Source organism: Neodiprion fabricii, chromosome 5, assembly GCF_021155785.1.
Source record: "Neodiprion fabricii isolate iyNeoFabr1 chromosome 5, iyNeoFabr1.1, whole genome shotgun sequence".
Taxonomy (NCBI): Eukaryota; Metazoa; Arthropoda; class Insecta; order Hymenoptera; family Diprionidae; genus Neodiprion; species Neodiprion fabricii.
In genome coordinates, this window is record NC_060243.1 from 1,767,439 (window position 1) to 1,783,669 (window position 16,231).

At 43.6% G+C, this 16,231-nt stretch overlaps 1 protein-coding gene and 1 long non-coding RNA gene across 2 annotated transcripts in view; one reads left to right on the forward strand and one right to left on the reverse strand.

Moving 5' to 3' along the window:
- The window catches only part of LOC124183082 (AT-rich interactive domain-containing protein 1A-like), a 268,981-nt gene that overhangs the window by 218,274 nt on the left and 34,476 nt on the right, over positions 1–16,231 (forward strand). The window contains exon 6 of the mRNA XM_046571097.1: positions 9,412–9,506. Coding sequence (XP_046427053.1) covers positions 9,412–9,506 — 95 coding nt within the window. The remainder of the gene's footprint in view (positions 1–9,411; positions 9,507–16,231) is intronic.
- Positions 1–16,231, reverse strand: part of LOC124183092 — a 118,514-nt gene that overhangs the window by 58,248 nt on the left and 44,035 nt on the right. Inside the window, exon 2 of the long non-coding RNA XR_006870923.1 lies at positions 2,643–2,884. This is a non-coding gene — a long non-coding RNA (uncharacterized LOC124183092). The remainder of the gene's footprint in view (positions 1–2,642; positions 2,885–16,231) is intronic.

The window sequence follows — 16,231 nt, forward strand, 5'->3', positions numbered from 1 at the left end:
CCGTTACTTCGAGTAAGAACAATGGCCTCGTTAATTAAGATTTCTTTCAGTCCGACGTGACGCGGCCTCGCAAAAAACCGCGAAAAGCGAGAAGCGAGCTTTGCGAGTATTCCGCGATTATACATAACTGCCTCGAATTCCGATCGCCAAAAATTCGCTCATCCCGTATTATTTTCTATCTTACATCCCTGTTTGTTTCGTCATTCCTGGCGAACCCGAGGAGCGAGCGGATTATTGTCTGCTCGTTGACGTCGACGAAACCGCGTCGCGGTTGCGTCTTACAGGTCGTCGGGGCGTCGCGGCGCTGTGCGTTACATTATTTAGAGGGCCGACGCCGCCGTTGCCGCATGCTAATCACTCGACCCAGATTGAATAATTAATCAGTATTCTTTCCCTTCTTCGGCCCCCTCCACCCCCTCTCTGTTACCTTGCCATGCTCGAGCCGCAGCCCGGCTACGTGACAGTTTTTTATTACCGCGAGACGTTCTTATTCCTTCGTCAGGGTATCCCATTATCTATGCATGTATGCAACGCGCCTGAATTTTTAATTTCTATTCAAATTCCCCCACCGCCATTACCTTTCGCTTGTATACCTTCTGTCCATAGGTACTTTGTTCTTTCGTCGGTAGCGCTGCTAATCGTAATTAACTAATGAATGCGAATCCGAGCGAAAATATTTCCCTCTTCGTCGTTGCGTGTCTGTATTTATTTATTATTATTATTTTTTTTTTCAATATTTTTCTCCAGTTTATTCGGCAGTGGAAACTAGGCGTCAGGATTTTGCGAGTATCACGACTCGACTCCTTTAAAAAAAAATGATATTCTAGTATTATTTTTTACCCTCATTTCTTCTAATCCTCTTAAGACGAGTATAAATATTTTTTTGAACGATTCGTATATTTGCATAATACGACTTGACGTCAGAATTAGTGACGTGATAAATCGTTCCGTTGGGAATAGTTAACGTTACCCTACATCAATCTTTACGGTAAAGATTCGCTCCGCCTCCTCCCCTCCGACTTGTTCTCATTCTCCCTTACCGCTTGCGGCCCGTTTTCCCGAAAGACCGCGAGTAAAAGAAGAAAAAGAAAAAGAAGTGAAAAAAAAAATCTATGAAATTGATTGAGACAAGCCAGAGCGTTGATGGATTCAACATATAGGTATATATGTATATACTATACGTACATCTATACGCCTCAAATAAACTGATTCATGGCTATTTAACAAGTTGCCGTCTCAGCTCCAAGCGCTGTTGGAGAAATAAATGAGAAACCAAGGGGAAATACTTAGCCACCTGCGGCTACCTGCAGCCCCTCAATTATCAACGTATCCATATTGAAACCGAACGGATTGCCCTTAGAAAAAGCGATGAAAATTTCTCCAAGCTACAAGAGAAGTTCCTTGGAATAGATTTTGAAAACAAGAAAATAACAGGAGAAACGACAAACTGTCATGAATGCCGAGAGAGCCTGTCCATGATCATAAAAAAATTAGGGAGAGCCAAGGGAGGAGATGAGAGAAAAAGAGAGACAGAACTGGAGGGATACGTATTAATGAGGTGAATTAAAAGTTTCGCATTTTTGCTTTCCCCGAATCGCTATAATACACGAGGGGAACAGAGGGTAGGTACTGTAATGTACAAGGGCAGGATGCTACCGGTCACATGGGAAACGATCTTCCTGAATATTTCACTCACCGTGAAGACAATTGCAAAAGCATTTTCCGTTATTTAAATCGGACAACTCCTTCTCCACGACCTGCACGTGATATTTTTACGCACGTTATATATTTATAACAATATTAGGGTGCTCCTTAAAAAGATCATTTTTGAATTTTGACCGGCTCACCCCGGAAATCGGCTTCAAGTGATTAAAAAAAAATTTAGAAATTTAGATGGAATTTGGTATAGGGGGTTTTTTTGGATCACTGACTATACGAATCTGAACTCAAAACTTGAATATTCCAAGTGACGGATCCAATTTGCTGGACTAAAATCCCAAAAGTCACTCGATATTGCCATATTCGATCCACCATTTTGAATTTTGTAACATTGAGTTTAGATTCCTAATCAGCGACCCGAGAAACCCCTCCCAATCAAATTTCATCTGAATCCGTTCGGTAGATTTGACGTGCCCCTGAAAGAGTTGAATGGAATCCACCCTCTTTGGGGCACGGATTAGAGTTGAGCTAAAAATCTGAAAAAATTAGGGAATTATTTGGAGCTGATTTAGAAGACGAGTAAGTCGAAATTCAAAAACGACCTTTTAAGGACGACCCTACCACATACACATATAACAATATTAAAGTATTCAACCTACTTTCAATAAACCTGCTGCGGAGTTAAAGTCAACAAGACACCGTGTGGAAAATTTATCTATTTTTTTTTTTCTTACACTCTTTTCGTGTTTCGTTCAGCAAGTCTCCTTCTCCATCCCCCCGCCCCTTGAATGCGTTTTAAATACGCCGTAAGAGTGACGCGAACACCTGTCCCAGCCGACCCACGAATAAACTACCATTTAATGGGATCCTGGGCCGACACCCTCGTCTCCCGTGTCACTCTCCGCTGGAATTTTTTCCCCCTCAGCCCGGTATCCAACAGCCATCCATCCCTTCCTTCCTTGCTTAAAATTTTTCATATTTACCTTAACTTTCGGCCCTCGGGTTAATCCGGTCCTCTTATAATAATCCACAGGTATACAATAATAGTAGGTAGATGTAACAACAGGGCCTCGATGTGGTTCATGGCTCAGGTTTCGTCGTGTCGTGCCATTCGATGCACACGTGGGATCTCTGGCAAGCCGTTAACGTAATGTCTGTGCGAGCACATAGGCAGCACCCTCGTATATTTCCCCCTGAACCATGGTACTTTGTGTGCAAATTACGCCTGAAACGAGACAAAAGAAGATGGTACAGGTGCGTGTCTCATTCGGCTTGCACTGGGATGTTATAAACGGCGAAGGTGTCACGGCAACCCAATTAATTATCCCTGTTCATAATCGAAGAGGTTTTGAAAAAAGACGAAGCAAAAGAAAATACGCAGAGAAACCGAGTCCGTAGCTCTTTATACTACTTTATTCGGTCTAACAAGACCTGTTTCAGAGTGTTGGTTAAAAAATATGTGTAACATTTGTTTAAAATCTGTAAAACAAAGAAGACGAGGGTTGAAAATTTATGTAAAAACTGCTGATTTTATTCTTGGTGGTTGAAATAAAAAACGCTTTGCAAAACAACACGCATGCAGGGAAATTTCGTGTATTATAAACAAATTGGCAAAGTTGTTACTTAGTCAACTATTTACTACGATACCGCGTTATCGTGAGATTCGATTAGACAAGAAGTCACTGTGGTATACGTACATTGTGGCACGTATATTGTATCATATATACAGACCTACATGTACTTACATATATACGTATACGTACTACAGGTATAAAAATATACGCAATGAGAATAAGGTGAAGAAGAATAATAATAAGAAAAATATAAAGAAAGTAAAAAAAAAAAATGATATAAAATAAGGAAACATCGCAGCTCGAGATTATACCGCAAGCCCTCAGCGAGAGACGACGGTAACCGTCTCGTAGACCTCGGAGGTTCACCCCCTCAACAAGCCCTCAAATTAAGTTCCCGCTTCTCTTATGTATATGAGGCCAGGGGCCTCCTCCGCTCTGAATCCGGGAGCAACAGAGAAAGGATTCTTATTATTGCTCTTAAGGGATTTCGTATTGCACCTCACCCCCCCCCCCCCCCCATCCCCCGCGCAACCCCGTCAACCCCCGGCTCGTACCCCACTCTAGTTAGCGGCGGGGGTTGGGCGACTGACTGCCAGTCTGCATCCACCGCCGCCAACCCTCGTTGTAATAACAGAGGCTTGTTGAGCCTGCCTCGATCTCCTAGAGCTACTTGGTATGTCGGACCCGGTTGTGGCTGCGGCTTGCTCTTTAGCGCTTTATTGCTACGGCTCGCGAATTCCCAAAATCCAAACTGAAATCCCCCCCGGCCGCGTAGCCGCAACGTGATAGAAAATTAATATCAACTTTAACTGATCGCTACCCCCTCCCCGTGCAACGAAACTACTTTTACTGCAGAAAAAAGCTGAAACGTTGGCGAAAAGTCATTTGCTCAGGTTCCGCATGGATCAGTGAAATTAAATTCGGAACGTTGAAACGAGTTTTCACGAATATCGAAAGGAAACAAGATTGTACAAACAAAAATTGTGAAAACAAAAATTGTACATAAATCTCGAATAACCGATTCAAAAGAAAAGATGTGTCATATATGAAACGTTGTACCGACAAGGATTAAACGATTTTACTATAAAAATGAGTAAATTCTAAGCAGACGAGCTTCATTACTTAAAATCAATCGAACGATCATCGCAGAGCCAGAGTTTTGTTCACACACAAAATCAATCACCAGTCTCATCGATGTACCGATAAGTTTTTGGATGTCAATTTCCGGAGGTTAAAAATCAAGAGAATCGGAGTAGAGTTTGTAAATTCGAGGACTCGGGTCGACACCTAATCCGAGCAGAATAAAGAGCACCTTGACACTCGTTTTGGTACCTGAACAGCGGTTCGCCTGCTGTTCGTGTTTCTCCCCTGGCGGATCATTCGCGGGTGAGAATAGTGAGGAGAGAGAAAGAGTGGGAAGACCACGAGGAGGCAGTGAAATAAAGAGAGAGAAGCAGAGAAAGAGAGAGAAAGAGAGAAAGAGAGAGAGAGAAAGAGAGATAGTGAGAAGGGGTGGAAGATTTCTCGCCCGAGAGAATAGAGAAATACTCTCTCGCTATTCCCGCGGAAAACAAGACATTTATAAACACCCACCGCGAGATTAGATTTGTTAAGATAATGGGGATGTCGGTCGGAAGGCTGAAGGCTGAGGCGGCTTACGGCCCTTTATATATACTCTTACTATCGCCGGCATTGCAGCCACTCGAGTTTAATCCCGGAGATGACGTTTGTGCGAGTAAGATGAAGACGCCTAACGGTTATTGGGATACACACCACCTCTCACTCTCACATTCAAGTTCCCCAGTTCGGTATTCACGATCAGCAAACCGCAAACCATTCCGCGATTTCTGCCGACGATTTTCTAATCCAAGGGGTGGGAGTGAAGCGGAATGAAATAAATTAAAAGAAAAAAAAAACATTCTCGTGTCGCCGGTAAAAATATTTCCACAAATTGCTTCAACCTTTGTCCGTAAATGGGACAAAGTAAAGGGACTGGCGCGTTGCGTAGAAAAAGCCGGACGGATTCTGTGTTTCGTATTTAATTTTTGTATTTGGTATTCGTTTTACTTCTTTTTTTTTCCACTTTATTTTCTATCTTTTTGCTTTTGCCGCTTCTGTGGGGGGTCGAGTTTTAATAAAATTAAATACCGCCCACAAGTTGAGAAGGCTGAAGGGGGGGGGGGGGGGGAGGGGGGTGCTGGATCCCTTCGCGTGTGTACATGCATATGTGTATACGTATACCTATATACGAGACATAATTCATGCGTGGAATGTGCGCGTAACGGGTAGAACCCTTTTTCCGCGGAGTTAAGGGTCGAAGGGCTGAGAGGATGAGTGGAAGCTGCCAAAAAAAAAAAAAAATAAATAAATAAAAAAGAAAATAAAAAAAAGAGAGAGAAAAAGAAAGGCAAGCGTAAAAAAAAAATCCCAACCCAAACGCGTGTTTATCTTGAGATTTGTTGCCGTCTGTTCTCGATATTTATTGGCTGGAAGCTGCGAAAGCGGGGTTTGCCTGCAAAAGTCGGTGGTTGAACGCGAGCAGCTCTGACGGACCGTTAAATTTTATTATGTTTTTTCGCCGATACCGAAATAACACCCCAGCCGTTCTCTCTCTCTCTCTCTCTCTCGCGCCCTTGCGTTATACCTCGACAAGGCGAATCACAACCCCGAGGTATTATTGAATAAGTTTCAATTTCCACAGTCTGCCCACAAAAATACGTTAGAAAGGAAAAAAAAAACCGTTGTTCAAAAAAAAAAAAAAAAAAAAAAAAAAAAAACTATTCGGATCAGCGATCAGATTTTATTTTCTCGATCTAAATCCTTCCGCACGTGATTCGTGATATAAAACTGTGTGAACTATTATACAACAATTTTCGCGGTCAATTCAGAACTTGAACTTATCCGGATAGTGTTAGATTGATGTCAAATATTCTACATAGATGTAGTTTACACCGAAATTGTGTTTTTTTTTTTTTTTTTCTTCTCTTTTTACAGTGTACGTTTCACTAATTCGGGTTTCTCGCCGTCGAGATTTCTTAGCTGTGATCTCGAGGGCATAAGGGTGGAGGGTTAGGACGACTGGAAGGCGTCGATGGCGTGACAGATTGCCCCCAGTATTTTCCACCACATACATCATCGGCACCCGCCGCCCTTTAGTTCTACTCGGATACCCACAAGCGTCGTCCCTCTTAATTGGCACCGCGAGCTATCGGTTGAGAAATATCGTCCGCAATTGCAGCGGGAAAATCACCCCGCAATGGAAACGAGATTAAGAAATTTTCAAATTTTCCCAAGAGGGATGGGGATGGGGATGGGGATGGTGGGAACCTGCAACAGTTTTCCTCCTCAAACCTCGCGACGATCATGACTCGCGGGTAAATCGCGTCTGTTTACCCGTCCTCGCAGCAAGCAGCAGCAAACCCTGCATCAAATACAAACCGAGAGGATCTCCTTTTCGGTCTTCCTTTTGCCCCTCGAAATGAAAGAGAGGAAGGGCACTTTATTCCACCTTTCGACTCTTTGAGCCTGGACTCCAGGACCGGGACCCCGGTCACTTAGCAGAAATATTTATCGAGGGTTCGCCAACGTCGAGACGCGTCCTGCCGGAGGATACAGAAAGGTAGGAGGGGGTGTTTCGTCCTGTGCGGGTAGTTTTACGTGCCTACGTACCGATCCGCCGTTTTCTCCGCACATCCAACGTCGAGTCGTTCTTTGATCCGACCCATACCGTACCAACCCCTGCCCAGTTTATTCAGCTCAGATTATTTACGCTTTTAATTACATTTCACAAAGCGAATACGCTACTCGCAATCAAGCAACTTTGCTGATACGCAAACTGTCTATATGTATAGGAATTCCTTGAGGATGTTAAATTTTCTTTCTCCTCCCTCTTTTTTTCATCCGTCAACGGGGCTGCGTTCGGTTTATCTTCGAGAAGTGTAACGACACGGATTTGTTCGAAGATTTTCTTTTTTATCGATCAAAGTAAAGATTTACTCGTAGAATCTATCAGCGGAATCGTAATCGGCAGCGATCGATAGCGATACTCCCACGAAACTAAAAAATCGACAATCATTAAAGTTCCGATTTCGATCTACAGAGCTTTCCAAAAAAACCGAATCTTTCGCTCCTTGATCACGTCAATTATTCGGAATCGAATTGCCTCTGCAAACCTGTTGAGTTATAATCTCTACCGGTATCTAAACTTGCAAAAGAATTTGCATTCTCTTTCCTGCGGCGAGTATTATACGGTCAGGTTTATCCGTTATTACATGTATGGGGGTAGGTGGAGGGGTTATTGTACAAAGGTAGAGGTACCTCCACCCTCCACGTGGAGAATTCGCGGAGAACGCGATCGTGCATGGCGTCGGTTGCCTTTAATCAAGAAAAAAAATTTAATATAAACTGAAAACTAGTCGGAGACGCGGTGCTCGGGGGCGGGGGGTTGAAAAACGAAGGGGGAGGAAACGTGCCCCGGCTGGAATCGGTTGCGGAACACCGTCACCCTGCGCTCGCCCGACCGCAGAGGGAGTAAGGAACAAAGGGAGTTATCGCGACGGAATTTTTCCACCGTCGAGACGGAGGAATGTAAATCACGCGCTCCTTCGCTGGATGGAGTCGGTGACGTTTACGTTCCGTCGGGGGCGAGACGTAGGGGTTGGAACAATGTGAGGGGGTGAGATTCGGGCCAAAGGTCAATTTGAGCTTCCGATTACCGAACACTGAGCCGACGCGACGGGAGAAAAAGAAAATCAACGATATTCGGTGAGTTTAAAACGCTTCAAGTGTGTCTTCGATTTATCATCCCCCTGTGACCAAGGAACAAATTGTTTTTTGTTAGAGTTATGCGGATTTATGAAACGGTAATAAAATTTATATGACGTACTAGGCCCGCTTTGCTTTACACGTAGGTACACTGTCGGCTAAAAGTTTGGGTACACCGATCGAAATTATTTGCCGCGATAAAAGTTGGACAACGGAATGAAAAATAAAGATAATCAAATTTCCCAAGCAGGGTTTTAAAAAGGACAAATATGAACATGGTTGTTTTTCGACTATTTCTTAACCGAAAGTAAACTTCAAGAGGATATCTAAGCCTACAGTTTTTTAGAAAGTTCGGTACGATTTTTTTTTTTTTTTGCCTCAGTATTACATGTTTTCTTGGTATTTTGTCTTCTCTCGCCGGAAAATTGTTAAAATGATGTTTAAAAAAATTCTGAAACATTTACAGCTACCCCAGTGTGAACCTATGCATCTTTTTACGCTCTTGACATTTCCTCTGAAACCCAATAGCTATTTAATTACGCCTTTTTTGTAAAACATTATTTTTTTTTCTTTTTCACTAAAAATGCAATACTGGGGATAGAAAAAATCTTACAAAACTTTTCAAATATGCAAAACGAAGGTATATTTGTCCTTTTTAAAATTCCGTTTGAGAAATTTGATTAACTTAATTTTTTAGTCCGTTATCCAACTTTTAGTGCGGCAAGTAATTTCAAACTTTGGGCTGGGAGATCTGTAACCATATAGTATGCAGAATAGCGTTATGGGATTGATGTTAACGCGGTGCTCAACCGACTTCCTCATTTTCCCCCATGACGAAGGCTTGAACGACGCACACGAGTAGAAATTTTGAAATCGAGTGGACATGTAATTCCGACTATCGTGGTTTTCGCCCTGTACGATATTACATTCATATTCGTATATTGTTGCTTAAAATTTCCTGTTATTTCCATTATTTCACTTATATATAAGTACTCGGTATAGGCTTGAAGGTCTCGCCATAAACCCGCCCCTGTATTCGTAAAATTCTCGGCAGTGAAAACTTTCGGCAATAATTCACCTCTGATTATTATAAATCATTTTTAAAATAAGTATTTAATCCTTTCGTTCGGATTCTACTGGAGGGGAGCTACTTCGCCGAATCCTGCCCCTTCCCGTTCTTTCTCTCTCTCTCTCTCTCTCTTTATCTCTCGTGGTTTTTTCACGTAATTCACCTCGGGTAATATAAATAATTTGTGAAAAATAAATTAACGAATACATACGTATGTACACGTAATTTACGTTCCATTTGATATGAATTGGAGAAAAAGGAAAAAAATAATACTAAAATTCATATCCCGCCGTCATTTCCTAAGGCCTGTAATTTAACATGTCTTTTTGTATTTTTGTTCCGCAGGTGGACGACCGGGGCAGATCCCCGGCGACGACGAGACGACCGACATCCGCAACGTCATCCATCTTACCGCCGAGTCCCGAGGAACCACCGACGCTGTAAGTGCGAATAATAATATAATATAATTATTCTGCCTAACATCATTCGATGCACCATCTTCTTTTTTTTTTTTTTGCATATCATTTTTGAGTGATTGCAACAGCGGAGGATTTGTGTTAGAGATTCGTTAAACGGAGGAGAGGACAAAACATGGTTCTCATTTGAAATCATGACTCCATTCCGTGGCCCCCATAGCTGCAAATTCGACTCTCCCTCTCTCTCTCCCTCTCTCTCTCGTTCTCTCGTAGGTCGGTCGTATCGCAGATGATATTAACGCGCAAGGTGAGGTATAACCAGCCCAGGCCAGCCAAGCGCAGCCCGACCGCCTACAAGAACTTTCCCCTAGCCGTGACATATTGTTTCCATTCTGCTCCGGCGGTAAAGGAGGATGAAAAAAAACCGGGCATAAATATTGCCGACGACGACGAGGACGAGGACGGGGGCACCCGCGCCCCCGTAACACGGGTAAGAACTGCGAAACAACCACCGAGCTTACATACCATGCCTTGACTAATTTGTCTGAGTGGCTTTTTGGAATCACCGTTCTACGATTCCCAGCAGCAACGATCCAGGCGCGATTCGGGCGAGGATTTCACACAATCTCGGATATTGGTATGACTCGATGATTGCAGAGTTGTTGAAAATTGGCGGACAGGTTAGGAGAGAATGAAATACGCGACGCGGTGGTGAACCGACGGGTTGATAGTGAATCCTGGTGTCGTTCCCACGTGTGCCCCGAAAAAGTCGAGGATGGATTCAGGGTTCACGGATATGTGGCTTGGAAGGCATAACTCAACTCGGGGTGGACACTTTTATTCCGGTGTAATTGAGATCGGCCGATCGGAAGGGTGGATTGGAAAGGAGAGATCCGGATTTTTGATAACCGGCTTTCCGCCTGTGGAGGCTAAATCCGGATCGCAAATCACTCACTCACTCGCTCGCCACCACTTTGCCGCAAAATGATTCCGTTAAAAAATGTTCCACCGGCGAATGATATACTCTTCGCGCTTACGTCTCTCTTGAAAACAGTCGCTTTATCGCGCGATGTACAAGTTCGAATAGAAAAGTTCCATGCTACGGATGAATGGATGGATGGATCAATGGACTAGGATTTACCAGGCAAATGCAAAGTGCCGGAGTATCGATTCCCCGCCAAGATCATGGCGGTTCGTTTCGCAAGTGTTCTTATCCGTCTACATGGCGGAAAGAACCGGAGGCGAATCGAGGACTTCGAAGCTTGGACTGTGACCAGTTGTGGAAATTAAAACTTCAGTTCCCCGTTGCTACGGACCGCGGCATATCTGCTACGAAAAGCCACCGCTACGTCTAACAACTAGTGGTTACACAATCTCTTCCCCAGTGAATGGTTCAGGACGCGTTGTTCCGTTGACGTGGGTCCCCCAAGTCCTTTCCCAATTGCATCCCCCGCATACATACGCGACCGCACGTCGGGCTTACTAATAAAGCATCTACGTCAACGGCGACTCGCTCCTAAATCCTGTCGAGAAATATGAAATAAACACCCAACAACTGATCGGCTGGCGTGTTTCACGTTACCACAGATCGATATCGATGTTTGGATATGCCGTGAATCCACTTTCGCACATCTAATGCTTGATCATCTTGGACTGGAAAGATGTCACTGGACCTCGTAGGGTTTCGTGACATTTCACGGATCGCCAAACTTTGAAAGTAATCGATAATGCATGTACTTTTTGACGACATTGAACAATCACGAGTACGAGAGTTGGCGAATTCTTTTTGCAATTTCCACCAAAGGTAAGAGTACCAGTTATCGACCCTGTCCCAATTATTGACCTTTCTTGGTTGTATCCGTTTGATCCTTGGTTCTAAAATGACCAAAAAATAAATTTCTAGTTTCTAACCCTCTAGGGGTCGAAGATTGAATCTAAACATGTCGACAACTGGTACACTTACCTTATACCAAGCTACACTTCTACTTCCAAATCCCGAACAAATTCAAACACATAGTTTGGTGTGGATCGTGGGAAGCAATTTGAACTGTCGAAGAGGAGGATGAGGAGGAGGAGAATCTGCGAAGCAGAATCGGCTATCGGCTGAGCGTGTCATCTATAGGTAGAGGATAGAGGGTGCATGGGGGTTAGAGGGTTAAGGAGACGAGCGGTACGCCGCTGATATATCGCCCGGAGGCTGATATATGCTCACGTTTGATTTACGACGATAGAAGTCAGGGCGTATAGAAATCCCTGTGCTTTATGGAGAGTCAGCAGTCGGCTGTAATGTGTGACTCTATCGGTTGCCGCGATATTCTTACACCGCAAGAGAGTGAGTCAAGTTGTGCTTGTAACAAAATGACGAGGCGATATCACAAACGTCTTTTAAACAGGTCGCAGTTCTTTTTCAATCCGTCATTATAGAAATCAGAGTGGTCACATGTGGCGGTGTTACCTAAAGGATATAAAAATTATGCCGTTTGAATTCCGAACCGACGACGGTGAGAGCTGCCGCTGTGAAAGGCTGGACAGGTTTTCCACTTAGCGTAAGATTGCGGGCGAATTCACACATGCGTCCCTCGGCGCTTGAAAACATCCCCCAACCCATTCCATCCCATCCCATTCCATTCCATCCCCCGACTACCAGCACCGCGAGGACCACGAGGACCACGAGGACCATCTCCGTGGCCCGTGAGTCCAATAACCACCACCGCGACGGGTAAAAGAGGGCGAAACAGGAGGACACACAGACACTGACGTACCTTGTTCAACGTATGAATATTTCATGGGCTTTGTTTTGCCAAATGAGTATCATTGACGTGAGTTATCTCGTTGCGGTTCGCGAGAGCTGCTTTATGTCCGTTGAATAATGGGGAGGTGGAGTTTCGGTTCGGACGGAGTTGAATAAAAATTCAAAGGCCGGAAGATCGCTGGTCGAAAAGTTATCCAAAATCTCCCCCCACCCCTCGATGTACGTACGTCTTCGAGTCGGTAAAGCGCAGCAGTTTCTTAACTTTCGAAACAGCCGCTCATCGTCCTTATTCGTGAAAATTTCGAATAATTAACGGTAGGTACTCGCCCGGGTCTTTTTCGAGGGTTCGAAGTGAGCGTAACGCAGCTTCTCGGCATGCAGGGGCCTCGATTCAGCTACCGAAAATATGAATGCATTAATTACCATTTTCACGAAATTGGAATTTCATGACGACGGGCGTCGAGGCGCGTCTCGACGCTTATACTCCCGAGTGGGTCCGCCACCGTCGTCGCCGTCACGTTGCTGTTTTTCACCCCGTGTATAGGTACCTCATTTTCCAAAAGCCTCCCGGGTGTTATAATAAATTGCAAACCAAATCGCCCGCGCCGTTATATATTCGATTACCTCGGAAACTTTCTACCACGGCAGATTAATTCCTGGCTTTTAGAATCCGCGGAATGGTTATTGCGTGTATAATTCCTGCACAAAAAAAAAGCCTGAGAATAAAAACAAACAACATATATACACTGCGATAACCTTGGGCTTCCGCCTGACTAAGATACGAGTAGCGCCGAACCTCTTGATTTTTCCATGAGAATATCGCATCGTTGGAAGGTAAAGGATAAGGTGGCTGAAAGTCAGGGGGTTACTGGTAAAAGTGCGAGCGCTGCCTTTATGTTATGGTGATGTTGCAACGTGTCGTCGCAACGTTAGCGCGAGCTCCCCGTCTCTGAATTGTGACGGCTATATAGCCTCACCCTGAATAGAGAAACACGCGTTTCGGAGGCTTTTCCCGAGGAAATATACGACGGAATAAACCGACAAAGATATAACGATAAATAACAGGTGGGCTAAGCTGCTTTAAATTTTCCAACGCGAGACTCACGAATCAGACTTACCTACTTTTCACCCTGTATAACGGTTTAATTTCGTCTACTTTTCTTCACCCCCACCCCCCGATCCCCCCGGGCTATCATTCCTCGATTTTTCGTTATTTTCCAAACTGCGTTTCAACTGCCGTAAGAAATACTCGAGCTCTTCGTCCGTATCCTTTTCCCCGTATTCACGGGGCTTGCACATTTTCAAACTCGCCTCTCTACGCGATTCGTATTTGCACAGAAAAAGGATAAAAATTCAATACCAGCCAATAAAGCCGAGGGTCATAATATGTTCCGTTCGTCGTTCGTTGAAAATTGATGCTTTTTTCCTTATGGGGGTCAGCTAATGTACCATGCATTGTAGTCCGTATTATGATTTACGCGAGCTCTGTGAGATACCGTAACAGCTTTAATTCGGCTCCGATGAGTCTGAGGAAAATGCAAAAAAAAATAAATAAATAAATAAAACAGGTTCGTCTTATATTCAAGTTATATACGCGAAGAGGATAAATCCAAATTTCACATACCTACACTCATCTTAATACAGGCTAACGATACATTTTGAATAATGTAACGCATATGCATAGGTACAAGAATTTTCGAAGGTAAGACACGATATCGAGAGAGTGAGATGGTACGGCGTCATATCTCGTGCGAGAGGGCGAGCTGCAGGTTTCCTTTTAGGACCGAAGCGACCGTCTCCAATAAATTTCAATCACTGGGAAAACCAGGTACAACAACGCCTTCTTCGTCCCGTAAATCATCGCGTAAGTGAATCGAAATTGAATCCGATGAGTAAATATGGCTGCGGAATAATAGAGAACTAGGGATGGAGGAGAAGGATAGAGAGGTAAAGAGAAAGAGAGAGAGCGAGAGAGAGAGAGAGAGAGAGAGAGAGGGAGAAAAAGGGATGAGAGAAGGGAATGGAGGGACGAGAGCTGAGCGCTTCAATTCGAAATCGGAAAAGCCCGCTGCTTTCACCAGCACTCAATAATCCATTCTGTTATTTTCAATCATGAGAAATAATTGCAGTTTATTTTAACTTTTATAGAATAGCTCACAACGACTTCGAGACGTGTTAGTAGTCTTTCATCGAGAGTATTATGATTCAAGTTTTTCCGACCACGATATTCGGGAGTGGAAGTGGAAAATGTCTGGAAAGGGATACCCAGGCGATGAATAAATACATGAACCCCGTTACAGCCGGTGGTGGGATATACCCATTCACATATGCCCCGAGCTGTTATAGAACCCTACGATGTAGGTACCAAAAGTCCCTCCGAAAAATATTACTTTCCTGATAAATTATTACCAACACAAGCTCTATGGAAAAAATACTCCTCGAGATTTTTTAGAAATCTTTACTACCGGGGTCCTAAATGCATCTGCATCGGTTGCGGCGATTGATAAATCGAAAAACAATAAATCCTCAAACCGTAAAACTGAATCTGTCATATACTGTACCTACAACGAAGGGAGTTTAAGGGAGCATTTATGGCAAAAAAATCGACTTTCAATTTTTTGAGACACCGTAAAGTTTACGTTTAAAAAATGATGTATTTTCTTTCAAACTGAAGCTATTGAAAAAAATCTCATGACAGTTTGTGGGAATTTGCAAATAGATTCAGCCAGAAAGATCTGTATACTGTGCTACAAATATTAAGTGAGAAAACTTACGCGCAATAAATTTTCACCTTTTTAAACTCTGTTAAAATTGCACTCTGTGCATCACTCGGATACATTTAAATCACGATCCAACGAGGCAAATATACTCCAAAAAAAATGTGGAAAATGCATACCTAAAAGCGCTAAAAATTCGTTCAACTTTTACCGCGTGAGAAAAAAATTAACTTAAATTCCTGTAAATGTCCCCAATGCAAACGTTGACGAATCGTTTACACGGAAATGGACAAAATTACAATATCGACAATTTTCCAAATCGTGAGTTCTAACCTAAGTGTGGAAACACTCACCTCGTGCAGCTATTTCCCGTGCACTCATGCACGCAGGCACGCACGCACGCAGGAAATGAAAGTATTGAACAAACGATGGATAGTTATGAGGGTAGAAGTCATCCCCTATTTTTTCCTCCACTCCATATCAATACACCCGATCGACTTGATTAGGGGTGAATATAAAAGTAGCTCGACATCGGCTGCATTTTCTTCCCGTTGTATATTGACGTTTTATTTGTTCGATTGCTTTTCAATTCTATACGCGGGGTTGCCGCGTTGTGTGCCCGATATGCGAAAAATTCTTGTATACACGGGTAAACAAATCACCGAGCGAAATGGGAAGAGGTGCGAAAAAGCGGAATTTCAGGCCCCGTCTCATCGTCCGATTTCCCGTTCCAGCTAATTTCGCGAAACAAATCGTCGAAGAGACGATAAAACGTTGCCCGTGCGAATTCGGAAGGTCTCTTTGAAAATCTGGAATAACGGGGGTCGGCTCAGCAGCATAGCTGGACCTACAACGGCATGCCTGTCCCGTCCGACAAGATTAATATGGTCAGCGTGTTTCTTGGCATATTTCAAATACTTGCAAGGTTAATTACTTTATGCCGCATTGTTGCGGCGTGAGATCCCGTTCCAGACTCGGTGTTCCCCAGCTGTCTCCCCATCTCTTCCTATACCCTCGCAGACATACCCAAAATATTATCTTCCATACGTACGGGGATAAAAGGGGTTAATATATGCGGGAAGGTCGATTAATGGTTTAATATAACCAAGATTTTGTCGCCGAAATTCTTCTCCCCTGAATAGCCAATTCGTCCATGGAAGGAGAGACAGAGATTGAGAGAGGAATACAACCATCCGTGTTAACGATTACGCAAGCACAGTGCGATCCTCTATTAGTCGATTGATCGGAATTAAAAATTCTTCACAATATGTGAGAAAATG